At 41.6% G+C, this 18,213-nt stretch overlaps 1 protein-coding gene across 1 annotated transcript in view; it reads right to left on the minus strand.

Moving 5' to 3' along the window:
* The window catches only part of ERC2 (ELKS/RAB6-interacting/CAST family member 2), a 1,040,188-nt gene that overhangs the window by 555,480 nt on the left and 466,495 nt on the right, over window positions 1-18,213 (minus strand). The window contains exons 14-15 of the mRNA XM_088472750.1: window positions 17,982-18,032; window positions 16,314-16,507 (exon numbers count right to left, since the gene is read on the minus strand). Of these exons, the coding sequence (XP_088328876.1) occupies window positions 16,314-16,507; window positions 17,982-18,032 (245 nt within the window). The remainder of the gene's footprint in view (window positions 1-16,313; window positions 16,508-17,981; window positions 18,033-18,213) is intronic.

Raw genomic sequence — 18,213 nt, forward strand, 5'->3', positions numbered from 1 at the left:
TACCTTATGATAACTACCAGCCAAGTGAGCAACATGGCAATGGTGGGCCAATAGCAAAATTAAGGCCTGGATATGCCAGTACACCCTCTCTCAAGGTCCGCACAATGCTTTAATTAGTATGCAATGTGCTGTGAATCCAGTGGGGTTCAGGGGTAGTGACCGATTGCCTAACCTCACCTAACACGCTTCCTATCCTTACACAACTTTTTGAACCCTCTTTAGTCAGGCTTTCGTTCCCTACACACCACACACTCTGTACTGGCTAATACCAGTGTTCACAAATACGCGCTATAGCGCGTATTTTACCAGGGATTGAGCACTGGGAACTCACTTTTCAAAAGTAGCCAGGACCCCAGGGACGCGCTGTGCTGTGGCCAATCCCTGACAGCTGGCTGCAGCACAGCGTGTCCCCCCTGCAGAGAAAGACACAACGCTGTCTGTTATAGCAGCCAATGAGAGTCAGATAGACTCTTATTGGCTGCTGCTGTGGAAAGCCGTGCTGGGATCAAGTGTCCGATCCCAGCATCGGCACAGCTGCAGGTGCAGGCAGAGGAGATGTGTCCCCTGCGGGACACATCCTTGCCCGGCGCTGGGACAGTGTAAGCCACCGCGGCGTGTACCTAGTGTAGGGACCGCCTGGTCCCTTCCACCAGTGTCAGCAATAAAGTAGCGGCGGGAGAAGCTTGGCTCCGGGCACAAGCTGAGCGGAGCTTGCTTTCCGAAAGCCAAGAAGTGGCGGCGGTCCAGCAGCCAAGAGGAGGCAGACACGACAAGCCAATCGCGGCTTTAATTGGCATGTGCATATGTAATCACCCCCTTTGCTATGAAGACCCTCAAAAGTTCTGGTGCAACCAATTACCTTCAAAAGTCACATAACTAGTGAAATGAAGTCCACCTGTGTGAAATCTAAGTGTCACATGATCTGTCAGTATAAACACACCTTTTCTGAAAGGCCCCAGAGGCTGCAACACCACTTAGCAAATAGCATCACACCATGAAGACCAAGGAGCTCTCCAAACAAGTTAGGGATAAAGTTGTTGAGAAGTACAATTCTGGGTTGGGTTATAAAAAAATAACCAAAACTTTGATGTTCCCCCGGAGCACCATCAAATCCATCATCATCAAATGGAAATAACATGGTACCACAACAAAGAGGGCCGCCCACCAAAACTCACAGACGGGGCAAGGAGGGCATTAATCAGAGAGGCAGCACAGAAACCAAAGGTCACCCTGAAAGAGCTGCAGAGTTCCACAGCAGAGACTGGTGTATCTGTGCATGTGACCACAATAAGACATACACTCCATAGAGCTGGACTTTATGGAAGAGTGGCCAGAAAAAAGCCATTACTTAGTGATAAAAATAAGAAGACACGATTTGAGTTTGCCAAAAGGCATGTGGGCGACTCCCCAAATGTATGGAGGAAGATGCTCTGGTCAGATGAGACTAAAATTAAATTTTTGGGCCACCAAGGAAAACACTATGTCTGGTACAAACCCAACACATCCCATCACCCCAAGAACACTATCCCCACAGTGAAACATGGTGGTGGCAGCATCATGCTGTGGGGATGTTTTTCAGCAGCAGGGACTGGGAAACTGATTTGAGTGGAGGGAAAGATGGATGGTGCTAACTACAGGGATATTCTTGAGCAAAACCGGATTCATTCTGCCTGTGATTTGAGACTGGGACGGAGGTTCACCTTCCAGCAGGACAATGACCCGAAGCGTACTGCTAAAGCAACACTCAAGTGGTTTAAAACGAAAAATTTAAATGTGTTGGAATGGCCTAGTCAAATCCAATTGAGAATCTGTGGTCAGACTTGAAGATTGCTGTTCACAAGCAGAAACCATCCAGCATGAAGGAGCTGGAGCAGTTTTGTCTTGAGGAATGGGTAAAAATCCCAGGGGCAAGATGTGGGAAGCTCATAGAGACTTATCCAAAGCGACTTGTAGCTGTAATTGCCGCAATAGGTGGCTCGACAAAGTACTGACTTCATGGGGGGTGAATAGTTATGCACGTTGAAGTTTTCTGTTATTTTGTCCTAAATGTTGTTTGATTCACAATATAAAAAAAAAACACAACTTCACAGTTGTAGGCATGTTCTGTGAATGAAATGATGCACACTTTCACACAATCCATTTTAATTCCAGGTTGTGAGGCAACAAAACATGAAAAATGCATAGGGGGTGAATACTTTTGCAAGGCACTGTATATAGGAAAATGCAAGTCCATTTTTTGGACGGATCTTGTGATTTTTTTTGCACTGTGCGTGCTCTGTGGGCAAGTATACCCAACTTTGAACAACTACAGAAGTGTGTTCCGTACTACTCTTTTTCGCTCACAAATGCGCCTTAGTCACAATTGAATGCAACAAATCGCTTCTGCACTGCTTAATTTAATATGCAACACTTGTATATCTGGGTGCGACTGAATTTGTATACGAAGAACAACTGAACTTGGCGTGGAAAAAGTCCACGGTTGCTGCATCAAAGTACTCTGTATACAGATTCAGATGCACACAGATATAAAAGTGTCACATATAAAATTAACCAGTGCAGACTCATGAAGCAGTTTTGACGCATTGTGTAGCAACTAAGATGCAAATTTAATTGAAAAAAGACATTTGAGTCACACGGGACTTGGAGTGCCGAAGTGCTGTTCTCCACTTGCAGCTAAAAGGGTGGAAGTACTGGCCAATTGCACAAAGGCTAAGTAGTGTGAGGTTGTGTCGTGGGTGTGTTGGCAGATTTGCAGGCTATGTGTAGTTGCGTGTATGTATAGATCCCTTCCACCAAGATACGACTGGTGCAAATGCACTCTGATAGTGAAGATGGTCACTTTCAGAAGCAGGTGACGACATATATGCGGCCAACTCTGAATACAGACGAAGACCCGCATTTACTTCTGAGCACGTAATGCGGTAGCTTGTTATTATTGCTAACCTTTATTTATATGGCACCGCAAGGGGTCCGCATCACCTTATAAAGCTGAATGAGCTACCTGCATCTCTGAATCAGCCTGACAGTGTTACAAAGCTGGTCCTTCAAGGGTCAAAATGACCAGAGCTCAATATCATCTGATAATGTGATCACATCCAGCACCACAGCAGGATGCAAGCAGCTACAGTATTAGTACTTACAAACCATAATCTATTAATGAGAGCATCAAGAATATACAAAATAAATTGGGGGGAGCTGGGTCACCGATATCCATAGGAGGTCAACCTGTGGTTACCAAGACTTGCTGGGCCATCAACTCACATAATAAAAGTCACAAGTATTGAGTTTATCTTCATTAATACTTTTGCAGGATCCATTCAAAAGACTGTCTACAATTATTATTGTGTATGACCAATAGGGTTTCTTCAAAACTAGTATTTATGCTGAAAGTTAAGACAATAGTAGTATATGCACTCTTTGTGTGACAGCAGAGCCAGGAATTCTCTGTAGGCATCCATAAATCATGAACATTTAGTCTCTGTGAAGTTGTGAGAATGTGAAATTTACAACTTCAAAGTAAGGTACACAAAAAATTAAAATAATTTTTTTAATTTAGCTTAATTAGAATTAGTTTTCATATGCTGAATATATGCCGGAACACTATACAATCATACCGTGATTCTTTACTGAGCTCTCCAACTGACAATACATCAAAGTTATTCTCGCGATGTGAATATTTGTACAATGCAAATAAAACATAAATATGACAGATTTTGTGAGTTTATGGAAGGTTTATAATGGAGGTTTTGCACAACAGCCCCCCCCAGACATCGGCAATCTCTACAGGTTTCCGTGTAAAGACACAGTAAATAACCTTATCCATCTCTCTTCCAGATTGCTGTCAGGAGAGGTGTTTAATCAGACCAAGAATGCATTCTGCACATAAACACAACTATAATGTGACTTTAAATACAACAAGATTAAAACAAATGGGAGGATTGAATAGCGCAGACTTGTATCCTGTTTAATAGCTGTAGTTCAAAGCTAATGTAACGGCAGATTGAACACAACACGTTACTTGCTATTTATTATTCCCTGGTAGAATTAAACTACCCACCACATGCTTCATCATACACAGCAGATAACTAAATATAGCAAATGTACATGTCCTAGACCCATTATTCTATCAGACAAATGCAACGCGGCGCTGACTCACATAATGAAGCAAAGACAATGTTAAATATTTACAGTATAATTACACGAAGAACCGCTCGCTTCCCTCTCTGATTGTACAGAGATAGATGAGTTTATATATTGGCGGGTTCCATATACAGGTGTATACTGTAGTGCTAAAATGCCGTAATGACTTCCAAAATGCCAGGGCGAAAAAAAAACCAACATAGATTTTTATGGATCTAATATGACAGAAGGGTTTTTCTTACAAAATATAGAATAAAGAATGCAAAAACAAACAAACTATAAGCTTATCAGTGTTAGTTGGTATAGCCTTCTGAGGAACCCGACCAAGACGTGAATAAATGAAGAATGGGGGCTGACAAAACAAACCAACCAAACAGTAAACAACACGTGTAGCAAAAAGAATAAAACCTTCGTGTCAAAAAAATAGATTTTTGGTATTCCCCTGATTGTCAGATATGCAATATGTGCTGTTGGGAACCAAATACAACTAGGCTCCCATAACAAAGCTCACTAACACTACAGCTCCCATAACAATGGCACACTAACACAAGTGCTGCCATAACAATAGCACACTGGCATTCGGTCTCCCATTACAATGGCACACTGACACCCCAGCTCCCATAACAATGGCACACTAACACAAGGGCTGCCATAACAATAGCACACTGGCATTCGGTCTCCCATTACAATGGCACACTGACACCCCAGCTCCCATAACTATGGCACACTAACACAAGGGCTGCCATAACAATAGCACACTGGCATTCGTTCTCCCATTACAATGGCACACTGACACCCCAGCTCCCATAACTATGGCACACAGACACAAGGGCTGCCATAACAATAGCACACTGGCATTCGTTCTCCCATTACAATGGCACACTGACACCCCAGCTCCCATTACAATAGCACACTGACACAAGGGCTGCCATAACAATAGCACACTGGCATTCGGTCTCCCATTACAATGGCACACTGACACCCCAGCTCCCATTACAATAGCACACTGACACAAGGGTTGCCATAACAATAGCACACAGGCATTCGGTCTCCCATTACAATGGCACACTGACACCCCAGCTCCCATAACAATGGCACACTAACACAAGGGCTGCCATAACAATAGCACACTGGCATTCGGTCTCCCATTACAATGGCACACTGACACCCCAGCTCCCATTACAATGGCACACTGACACCCCAGCTCCCATTACAATAGCACACTGACACCCCAGCTCCCATTACAATAGCACACTGACACCCCAGCTCCCATTACAATAGCACACTAACACAAGTGCTGCCATAACAATAGCACACTGGCATTCGTTCTCCCATTACAATGGCACACTGACACCCCAGCTCCCATTACAATAGCACACTGACACCCCAGCTCCCATAAGAAACACAAATAATATCCTACACAGGCCAAAAATGTAATTCAATTTATAGACCAGCAATTTAGTACATTCTAATAATTAGTTACCACATTTTGTATATAGCTGGAGGTGCTCCCTGGAATCGAATATCAAGTACTCAGAAAAAACCTTCCATAGGCCTCGGCCATTGTGCAGCCAGTGATTCCTGTGTGGGGCAATCTTTTATAATACATTCATTGATATAATTGATATCAGGAAATAAACATAATTACAATATAACTTTTAATCTGTTCCCTCTTTAAAGAGATTGGGGATTATTTTGACTCTGAGTGTGAAAATATGACACCCATCAATAAACACCCATATATACCATATAGTTGATATAAAAAAATGGGCGGAATTCAATTGTTTATGCGGTCCAGATCTCCCGTCTAAAGTGACAGGAGATCGCGGGCCTCTATTCAATTGCTGCCGTTTTTCACGCTGATCGCGCCCAATGTGGTCGGGTTTAGCCGCGTAAAGCAGCTAACCCCGACCAAAGTGCTGGACGCGACCGCAAAAAGTGATGTTTGGGCGCCCAAACAGGTCACTTTCCGCACATTTCAGTTCGCACCCCGGTGGGGATGCGAGCTGAAATGGAGCGCTGGCAGCTGATTGCGCCCGACAGGAGCAACAATTGAATTGCTCTGTCGGGCGCGAAGGGGGGTAGAATCAATTGAATTCCGCCCAATGAACATAATTAAAACATCATTTTTGATCGGATACTTCTTTAAAAGAAATTGGGAATTATTATGACTCAAATTATGAAAATATGATAGAGTCACCCATCAATAAGCACACATAAATATCATATCCATTAATAAGCACACATAAATATCATATCCATTAATAAGCACACATAAATATATTAGACATTCTGCCATAACAATGGCACACTGACATTTCAGCTCACACAAACAATGGCACACTAACACTTTGGATGCTACAACAATGGCACACTGACACTTCAAAGAACTTACAACAATGGCACACCAACACTTCTGATACTACAACAATGGCACACTGACACTTCAGCTCACACAAACAATGGCACACTGACACTTCAGCTCACACAAACAATGGCACACTGACACTTCAGCTCACACAAGCAATGGCACACTGACACTTCAGCTCCCACAAGCAATGGCACACTGTCACTTCGGATTCTACAACAATGGCACACTGACACTTCAGCTCACACAAACAATGGCACACTGACACTTCAGCTCACACAAACAATGGCACACTGACACTTCAGCTCACACAAACAATGGCACACTGACACTACGGATGCTATAACAATGGCACACTGACACTACGGATGCTACAACAATGGCACACTGACACTTCGGATGGTACAACAATGGCACACTGACACTACGGATGCTACAACAATGGCACACTGACACCACGGATGCTACAACAATGGCACACTGACACTTCAGAATGTACAACAATAGCACACTAACACTGGATTCTACAACACTGGCACACTGACACTTCATATGCTACAACAATGGCACACGGACGCTTTGTATGCTACAACAATGGCACACTGACACTTCGGATGGTACAACAATGGCACACTGACACTTCGGATGGTACAACAATAGCACACTGACACTTTGGATTTTACAACATGGCACACTGACAATGGCACACTGACACTTTGGATTTTACAACATGGCACACTGACACTTCGGATGATACAACAATAGCACACTGACCCTTCGGATGGTACAACAATGGCACACTGACACTTTGGATTTTACAACATGGCACACTGACACTTCGGATGGTAAAACAATGGCACACTGACACTTCGGATGGTACAACAATGGCACACTGACACTTCGGATGGTACAACAATGGCACACTGACACTTCGGATGGTACAACAATGGCACACTGACACTTTGGATTTTACAACATGGCACACTGACACTTGGGATCACATAAATAGGACAGATAATTGAAATACTGCTATAAAAGTCAGAGCACCACTGCTTTATGTTATAATAAAAAGGATTTAAGATGATACATCAAATAACCAAATGCCATCCTGGCAAGCACACAGAGAAAATAACTCAAATATTTGCATACAAGAATAGAAGATTACAATTGTATGTATATGTATATCTAAATAAACAAGGACATTGGTGCTTTTATTGTAATCCAGTTTAGAGGCACATATGGAATTTGCTTTCTATACAAATAAAGGAGACATACTGCTCACCTTAGGACAATTCACCAAAATAATATTTTGGCACTATATAAGTAAATAATAATAATAATGGTGGTGGTGTTCTGTACATAATCTTCTTTGCAATGATACCGCAGACCTTACATAGAGAAGGCAACCCCTGATCAAGGGCACAGAAATGAGCTTTCCCACCTTCCCATTGCTAGAAATCACACAGACCTGACAACTGCTAGAACTGAGGACCTGATTCAGACCCGTTCGCACGTAGCCTGCCGATGTTTGCAATCTGCGCATGTGTACAAGATGCAGTGCACGTAAGCAAACTAGTCCATGCGATCGGGAAGCGGTTGCAGCCTCTACACAGATGCACCACAAGCATGAGTGACAGGACGTGCCGTTTGTGGGTGGTGACTTTGGTATCGGGGGTGTGGTGGTGTGAACGCAGGCGTGTCTGTGCATTGGAACGCCATTTCATGGGCGTGCATAAATAAGACGCATCGTCAGCATACACATCACATGGCTGAATTACACACAGCAGCACTCGCAGTGCTTGCGGTAGGGTATGTTCAGCCCACAAGTGCTGCGTATGGGTCCGATGGTACTCGATGTTACCGATTGTTTAATACACTTCCTGGAGATGACGTATGTTACTAAGGGAAAATGGGCCTCTTGTGTCAGGCTGGTGGGCGTCTAAATACATACAGCGATCACACGGCAAGACAGAGTGGGCGTGCTAATTTCTTGCTAGCGATCGCGGGATTTGCATACTTTGGCTGCTGACAGCTGCGTGCGAACGGGTCTGATTCAGGCCCTGAGAGTACTGCCTGAACCTAACAGTTTGATGAGCTATAATGGGCATTGTACTGAATAAGTATGAATCCTGTCTGTCCATGAGCCAAATTAATTACTTGCATACTGTGCATTAACAGCTACAGATTGGTAACAGTGCAAATTCCAGACCGGGAGACCTCAGTGATAAGGGACATAGGGGGACATCTGTCTACCAAACACCTTTAACAAAAAAAAAAAAAAACTTTGTCCCCAACAATTACAGTAAGATGAAAATGAGAAACTGTCAGTAGATGGAAACTGGACAATGAGTGTACAGTGTATTCCCAAGCATAATCCTGGTTTTCTTATAAGCTTCATTTATATGATGGTAAAAGTCACTCAACTACAAATCTTTCAATTTGAAGCCAGCAGCTACAAGAATAAGGACATCGGCAAATGCACATTTAAGTACTATAGCATTCTAATAATTAGTAAACCATTAATTAGTCACAAAATAGTTGCTAACAATGAAGAACATCATACGAAATACAAACAAATTATTAAATACGTCATTGTCATTTAAAAAAAAACTGTTAATGTTTAAAATGAAAAAAACCTAAATAGCACTAGAGGAAAATGATAAACAAGATGTCTATTATAAAGTAAAATGAGCTATTGGTGTATTATGTGTGTATTAAATACCTTACTATTTATTGACCTATCTATAAATATACTGTACTTATCTAAACAGTGAAATGATTGTATCTTATGGTATAAACATGTATAACACACCAGGCATTTCTCAATCTATTAAAATCATAATAAAGCACATAAGAAGGAGACGATTACAAAGAATAAAAGGTAAACAGAACAAACTGATGATGGTACAGATATATAATAACGGTATAGAAAGGTACCCAAAAGATGCAGGCATTTCCGTAGTCAACATTCAATGGCAAGCTACACATGCAAAGCGAATGTGAGACGTAGGGAGTACACAGCAGTTCGCATGCACCTATTTTACGCTTCATTACTTATGACTTTGTGAACTTTTTAATGGCCGAACAGTAGCATATCCACAAATATATAAACTCACTCATTTATAATCCATTAACCAATCACTTAACAACTTTGCCCCTCTCTGTGCACCTGGACCTCTGCGAGTCTGCTAGCGCCAAGGGTTTTTTTTTGCGTCTTTATATTTAAAATGCGTCTTAGTCGCAATACGATGTGACTAAGGCGCACTACGAGATTGCGCTGATTAAATTGATATGCGACACTTGGATATTTGTGTGCGACTGAGTGTGAATCTGTATACGAGGTGCCGATGTGCTTCCTATACAGATTCAGTGTTGCATATCACATTAATCAGTGCAGTCTCGTTGCAACTTAGACGCATTTTCGAGCGAAAAAGATGCTCGGCGCTGGCAATGTCTCACGGGACCTGGCGGCTCACTCGTGCCAGGCATCTCGCACTGCATGGCGTATTGAGGCTAGATGTATGAGGACACATCTGTACTTGGGTTTTACAACATGGTTTCATGCAGCAAGATGCCACTATATATATTGCTCTGCATATGTAAAATAAATGTTGAGTCGGTCTAAGCACCAAAATCACAAAAATATAAGATGTCATTATATGTGTAAGATGTTGACATTATCTAATGTATACATAATGGACATAATAGTTGTCAAATAGGAGGAAGCAGTGGTAAGGGTCATCACTGGTTCATAAATAGACCACCATGTGTTTTATCCCACCCAGCACCGGATTGGGGGGGGGGAGGGGGCACACGGGCAGTCGTCCCGGGGCCCCCACACAAAGAGGGGCCCCTACACAAGGTTGTATTACACAATAAGGGGTCTATTTACTAAGCAGTGTTAGGAGACAGAGTAAAAAGTGATAAGAAAGTGATAAGGTGCCAGCCAATCAGCTCCCAACTGTCATCTCACAGGCTGTGTTTGAATAATGACAGTTAGGAGCTGATTGGCTGGCACCTTATCACTTTCTTATCACTTTTCACTCTGTCTCCTAACACTGCTTAGTAAATAGACCCCAAAGTGTTGTGGCATACAGTATATTACAGAAGCAAATTAACTGGCAATAACTGACCAGTAATAAGAAATGTAGGGACTTAGAAACCAATGCTTGTTCATTCCAGAAGTGAGGGATCAAAATAAAGGCAATTTTGGGAACACTGTGGGAATGCCTTGTAAAATATTTTAATATATATTTATAAGTGGAGGTTGAAACATGGCAATGCATAACAAATATGTGAAACTTTGTGATCTGGGAGAGGGTGCTGAAAAACGAATAATAAAACTCTGGGTTAGACAAATAAATGAATTATAATCTATAGGCATTCCAGGAAAAGAAGTAAAAGCGTTCTGTGTCTCGCAGGCTGCAAAAGATGCTTTTATTTCAATCACAGTAAAAATCAGATACAAGTCATTTGTGCGCTACGCCCAAGTGTCATGGATATACTGTAGAAAGATTTGTATTTAGTGTAAGAGGCAATTAAAATTCATTAAAGGGATCAGGATATTTCCAAAATAAGAGCTGAAACAAGATATAGAAATAGAATAACATGAATAGTTTCTTATCTGGGTGTTATAGTCGCGAATGTAGCAATATATATTATCCATGTCCTTTATTGTATTGTACTGTAAATCACCCTATTTGCCTATGTATTTTGTAAGGCGCTGCAGAACACTTGTGGCGCCAAATAAATAAATGATAATAATAATAGTGTTATACATAACTAAACTCTGCAGGGTGGCAGGTGCTAAGTGTTCTGGTATATTTAAGTTTATTTACATAAACATTTATCATTGTATATTTGCGGTTTAATCCCTGAAAACACACCGTTTTTGGGGGGGTTAACCACAAATATTAAGTTTCCCCCAGATGTATGACAGAGGAACAGCAGCAGATATCGGAGATTCAGTATCTGCTGTGATCTCTCCATTCCCGCCGGTAGCCATAGTTCCCATAGGTTTCTATGGGAGATGCGATGCTGCCAAATTTACCAGCTTTCAGAATGCGATGCAATCCAGAGATTGGCCCCCGCAGTTAATCTGAAGACGGCATTAGTAGCCTACGGATTACACTTTGCATAATTAACACATAAATAAGCAAGCATAAAGCTTAGACCAACAAGCGCTCACAAACAATGTCGCTGTACACAATACAAACTTATGCATGTCACGGTTCCCCACATCAATCAATGAGAAACCATTAGTAAAATGAATGGGATATATAAAATGACGATAACTGATCATTCAAGAGCATAAAATTACATTTTAATTTTAAATACAGTTCAGACAAAACAGTCCAGATGTACACTGATTAAAATAAATAAATGAAATGGACTGAACAAACTTAAAATGTGCAGTATCGACAATGAGTAAACAATAAAATGAGAATAACCTAAAATAAATACATCTAGCGTATTCCACTAGCTCAGTGAAACTGATCATGGTATGACATTCAATATGCAATATATCAATAAATATAGATACAATGGAAAGACACTTGTATGTGACACATAAGGAAGGGAAAGGAAAGTGGACAAGTGAGGATGATACAGTTGTATGTGTATCAACAGAGGGGGTGTTTAGGTATTCTAATCGATTGGCAAATGATTGTTAATATTAATGATAGCCGAGTATTATTGTGTTAAAAAGATGATCGACCATATAACTTAAAAGTAGGTGCTGTAGTGGTACTTTGTTCTTGGTACTCGGCCGTGGCGGTGCCAGGCGCGCCTGATAGCCCTCACGTACACGGGGGACATAGCGAGCTGGGGCGCTCACCTCATCGTCGGCGGGTTTACCATCCCGGGGCGGGTGTTGGTGAGTTGCCCCCGCTCATTTTGCCACAGGCTGACAAGTTGCGCTCCTGCCGGGGAACCTCTAGCATATATCCGGACAGCAGTGAAGCAGATTGTGCGGGCCTTGGCTACTGCAGAGTCAGGGTCACCCCTATCCCTACCCCACAGACCAGGCCATCCATTTAAGTGCCTCTCAAGACTGATATTGATTTGCATATTATACTATATTATTCATCCATGATGTATACAGGACACGGCCAACACATGGTGCATCAAGAATAATGTACCACCACAGCTTCTATTTTTAAGCTGTATGGTCAACCATCCTTTTTACCATAAGACTCTGCTATTTTTGACTTTAACAACTATTTGCCAATCGATTGGAACACTTAATATCTGGTACATCAAGAACAAAGTACCACTACAGCACCTACTTTTAAGTTATATGGTCGATCATCTTTTTAACACAATAATACTCGGCTATCATTAATATTAACAATCATTTGCCAATCGATTAGAATACCTAAACACCCCCTCTGTTGATACACATACAACTGTATCATCCTCACTTGTCCACTTTCCTTTCCCTTCCTTATGTGTCACATACAAGTGTCTGTCCATTGTATCTATATTTATTGATATATTGCATATAGAATGTCATACCATGATCAGTTTCACTAGCTAGTGGAATACGCTAGATGGTTTTATTTTAGGTGATTCTCATTTTATTGTTTACTCATTGTCGATACCGCACATTTTAAGTTTGTTCAGTCCATTTCATTTATTTATTTTAATCAGTGTAAATCTGGACTGTTTTGTCTGAACTGTATTTAAAATTAAAATGTAATTTTATGCTCTTGAATGATCAGTTATAGTCATTTTATATATCCCATTAATTTTACAAATGGTTTCTCATTGATTGATGAATAAGTTTGTATTGTGTACAGCGACATACAGTTGATTGTTTGTGAGCGCTTGTTGGTCTAAGCTTTATGCTTACTTATTTATGTGTTGATTTTTGGGTTGAGTGGTGACCCGGCCATTTAGCTGCTCCTACTCATATTACCTAGCTCTGTTGATTAGAGCGCACATACCCTAATTTTTCTACTTTGCATAATTAGCCAGGAGAGATTTCCCCCGGAACCCTCCCAGCAATGGCGCCCGCACATGTGCAGTCAGCGGGACTGTGCGTGCGCAGTAGCCCGACAGCACTCCGGGCACACCGCAGGAATGGGCTACATTCGGAGACCCTGTCCCTGCAGGTGCCGGTTGATACATTCCACCGGTATGATGGCATCTTGCAATGTGATCATGGGTGGTAATGTCATGCCCAGATCGCATTGCAAATGTGATCATTAATAAATGGGCCCGATGGTGCCATACAATGTACCATAGTGTTTACCTCTTCTGGAATGTCAGCGACACCCCCAAATAGGGGAATACCCTCAAGACTCCTGAAAAAGCAGGCAAGCTTACCTGCTGCAAAGTGAGTGTGGACATTCATTTTGGGGGGTTCTCTCTGCCTCCCGAGACAGCAGGGAAATCTCACAGATCCCACTCACTTCCATTATAAAGTGTTCAGGCTCTGGCTTGATGAGACAATTTGCATTTAATTGTATCATCATGACTCCGTCCACTGCTATGTGAGCCCATAATTGGCATTATGGAGCTGAGGGTAGGGCCAGGATTATGCAAATTACATCATCACGCCCCCTGCACTTGCCACTTGGACCCCTCCTTGGCGATCTCCTGGAGAGGAGGTACCAAAAGACAGTATGTCTGCTACCTTAGTACTAATCCAGACTGTCAGGGTCATGAAACATAAAGGCACTGCCCACCTCCGGTCTTCAGCCCTATCTCTGTATCTCATAAAAGATGGAAAGTCGGTGAGTATCCAGTATATGCTGAGCCCAGCAAAACTGCAAAAATAACCCCAAAATGGGAGTAACTAGTGCAATAGATTGTGCGGGGGAGAGGGACCAAAATGGCATTTGAGGATTTGTAAAGTTATGTGAGAGGAACATCATTACAATCTGGGATGCACAATTTTATAAACAGTCCTAATAATGCACAAAGTAATGTAATGCTGCTGTCAGATGCAAACAGAAATGTCACCATGCATCCTGCATTCAGTGTTTGTGGAGCCATTTCCATGCAATTACTTAAGGTAAGAAAATATTAGACAATTTACTCACCCATAGCTGACAAATCCCAACAAATAGAAAGGATAAGACAGGAATGGATTATTTGGATACACATATTTATTGCAACTGTACAGTATGAAAATAAAATGAATGAGTTACGAACAGTTTTATTCAAAGCACAAATATAGAGATCACGTATCATGAATGATATACGCTAATTATACCTATTACTGTAATGTGCATCTGCAAAAAACATAGATATGCAACTATGCTATGTGCCTTATACAGGGGCGTTTCTAGAGAGGAGCAGTCTCTGACACGGGCCCCCTCCTCTCTTCGCCCGGCGGCCGACAGCGCACTGAGCTGTGCGTGGCCAGCGCCGGAGTTATAGACTCTGGGCACTAGAGTGTGCCCAGAGTCTGTAGTGTCTGCACAGGTCACCGGGAAAATGGCCGTGGCGGCCATTTTCTCTGTACTGCGCATGCGCAAACGACGGGAAAATGGCCGCCTCGGCCATTTTCCAGTAGTTTTACAGCGACGGACGCCGACGTGAGACTCTGGAGAGGTAAGTAATATTATGGGTGCAGGGTGTGCGGTGCGGGGCCCCACTGGACCCAGGGGCCTGTGTTCCCCGCAGACCCTGCACCCATTATAGATACGCCCCTGGCCTTATACCTGGAGAGACGGAACAGGACAGATAGAGGAGGACAAGCGCAGACAGAGTACAGTATTCATGTATTTGCAACACGATCATCCATGGACACATCCGCAGATAGCGCCTCTTTTGTGTCAGCTGGAAAATCTGCAGCAACAATGCCCAATGATGATAATGACTGTCAGAAGCACTACTGGCCATTTCTAGTCACCTGATCACATAGTGAGTGATCTATCCAGCTGAGAGTACTTAATTAATTACCTTTTGGGCTCTATTATATGAATCAGCACCAACATATTTGCATTACTTAATTGACCTTTCCATTTGGACAACTGCAGTATAGAAGAGTCATATTTGAATGAATGACAAACTGTAACTGGACTGTATGTTGACATAATAAGTGCTGTGGAATATGTGTGTGCTATATAAATAACTAATAATAATAATAATAATAATAATAAGTGCATACCATGTACACTATTCCATCTTGTGCATATGACATCTAATTATATTATTATACCGTATACAAATAAGGAAACCTGACTCGACCCACATTTCTATGCTTTCTTTACATTATATAGCCGCATATAGTTTACAGTTTTCATAAGCCATGATCCCTTGTAACCAGTGATATATTACTTTTATTGGGTTAGACGCTATGAAAATGCATTCCAGTGATTGTGAAGGGACCAGACAGAAACAGATTCTTATTTAGAGGTCAGCTGACTGTATTCTGCCATTATAACCCTGAGTTCTAGCCACGGATGCTTAGGGCCACGCAGAGTACAGTGAGATAAAATTGAATATGGAGAAATAAATGAAGAATTAAAATAGAACTTAAGACAAAAAATATTTATTGGTAATTTAAAATCATTGTTCAGTTACAGGGCCGTTCACACCGAGCAGCTGTACGTTGATGCCGCCCCATAGGGGGTGCGGTGTGCCTGATGCCGCCAGGACCACCGCCTAGGGTTGACGTCATAACTTTACAGTATTGGCCAACCAGCTCTCCCTGCACCCGCCTCCTCAGCTGTAACTGTAGTTCTCAACATGAGTTACGCTGCTGCGCAAAGCACATTAGGTAAACACTGTAAATATATGTAACGTCTCCATTGCATCAGAATAAAAAGTAAAATGCAGAAGGAATAATTACCTTTCCAGCTCTGCGATTTGCTTGTCTTTATCATTTTTCTCATTTTCTACCTCTTTCAGAATCTGCAGAAGCCTGTCCACCTCGGCCTGTGCTTTGCTACACTCCTCCCTGTAGTAGGAAACTTCTTTGTCTAGTTGCTTAAGTCTGTCCGTGAGCTCTGGATTCACCCGGGCATCCTCTTCAGCTTCATGAGCCTTTAAAAGATCAAAAGGAGGTTTTAGCTCCGTACACAGGTGGAAAAAGAGTAGACGTAAAACGCGTAAGGGAAATGAGTTTGCGTGCGTTTAAAGCTATTAAATATTTGTCTATTTAAATTTTTACGTTTGTGCAACTGTAATAGACTAGCGTGACGGCAGGAAGGACTAAGAATAATTACATTTAATTGAGAATTTGATTCACCTGTTTGCTTACAGGTGAACCATCAAAATTGGAAATGTATTGTTATAGACATTGCTTTTTAGTTATCTCATTAATTATGCAATGCTCATTACATGAAACATTGTTTAACAATATAAAGGGACTATAATCTGATTCCAAAAACACTTTGTTTTAACTTTGCTTTGTTTTTTTTTAACTTTTCTTTTCTAACTGATGTAACATTTTAATGGAATGAGCCGTAACAATATTGGTTTTACATATTTCTATAATGATAATATTTTATATATAAACCTAGCCTTTTTCTAACTATGGGGACCAGTCATCATTCCTTTAGGTAGGTGAAAAGATGAATGTTCACCTACCCTTGTAGGAATGTAGTAACGGCTATTTATTACATAGGTATTTCAGAGCTCTTACTTATATTTCCTGCTTACCTTGCAGCCTTGATGCTGCCCTCAGTCCCCATACACTAATATGGGGCCTATATTCATCAAACTCAAAAAAAGGAATGTTTTCGGGAATATGATTGCAGGAACGTCATCATCATCTTTGATGCAATTGCTGCAAATGCTGCTTAGTATGTAGCACGCAAATGCTGGGCAGCTTTATTTTCACACTATAATTTATAATTGGGCTACTAAGTCCTAACTGCAAACTCTAATGGTACATACACACAGGACGACCGTCAGCGATAACGATATCGCTGAACGATCTCCCGAGTGTGCTGGATGATCGATATCGATCATCCAGCACAACACCAACGACGGTCAACAACCAGCGATCAACGATCGCGGGTCCCTATAGTAACCTGGTCGATATCGACCAGGTTGGCCTGCATGCACGGGTGATGGACGATATCGATATCATCCATACGTGCCCACACCATCGCAGGTCATTAGTGGGTTTGAAGGGACCAAAAAATGCACGATATGAACGATAAAGATATGATCAATATTATTATCGTTCATATCGAGCATTTTAATCGTCCCGTGTGTACGCACCATTAAAATAGACGCTCATTATACATTTTCCGCACTATAGATTTTTTTTTTTTTTATTATTCAGAAACTTTAACTTTAACAATGTCAACACTATAGTTTCATTATAAATACATTGCATTTTATTTCCTCAACCACAATAAACATTTTACATGGTGTAACAGGCATAACACAAAAGAGACGTCTCATGCATCAGAACAAATGTGATTCAACAAATGTGTAAAAAAAACAAAAACCACAATAATCACACAGCAAGACAATATGCTTCACCTATTACTGTATGTGTACTCACATAACCACAAAGAAATGATACCCCCTGCTTCTCATTACGCCCCACGGGTGTCTTCAAAAAGAGCAAGCAAAGAGGAGAGAACAAGGCAAGAGCAAGCGATGACTAATCCAAAAATACCGGAAAACAGCATGCATAGCACAATCAAACAAAACAATACAAGTACAATAAAAAAAAATACCAAAACTGCCGTCAGAAGTTTTGAATTCTTTGCAATGAAAATAAAAGAAACAAT

This window comes from Taudactylus pleione, unplaced genomic scaffold (assembly GCF_031769625.1).
Source record: "Taudactylus pleione unplaced genomic scaffold, aTauple2 ptg000128l, whole genome shotgun sequence".
In the NCBI taxonomy this organism is placed as follows: Eukaryota; Metazoa; Chordata; class Amphibia; order Anura; family Myobatrachidae; genus Taudactylus; species Taudactylus pleione.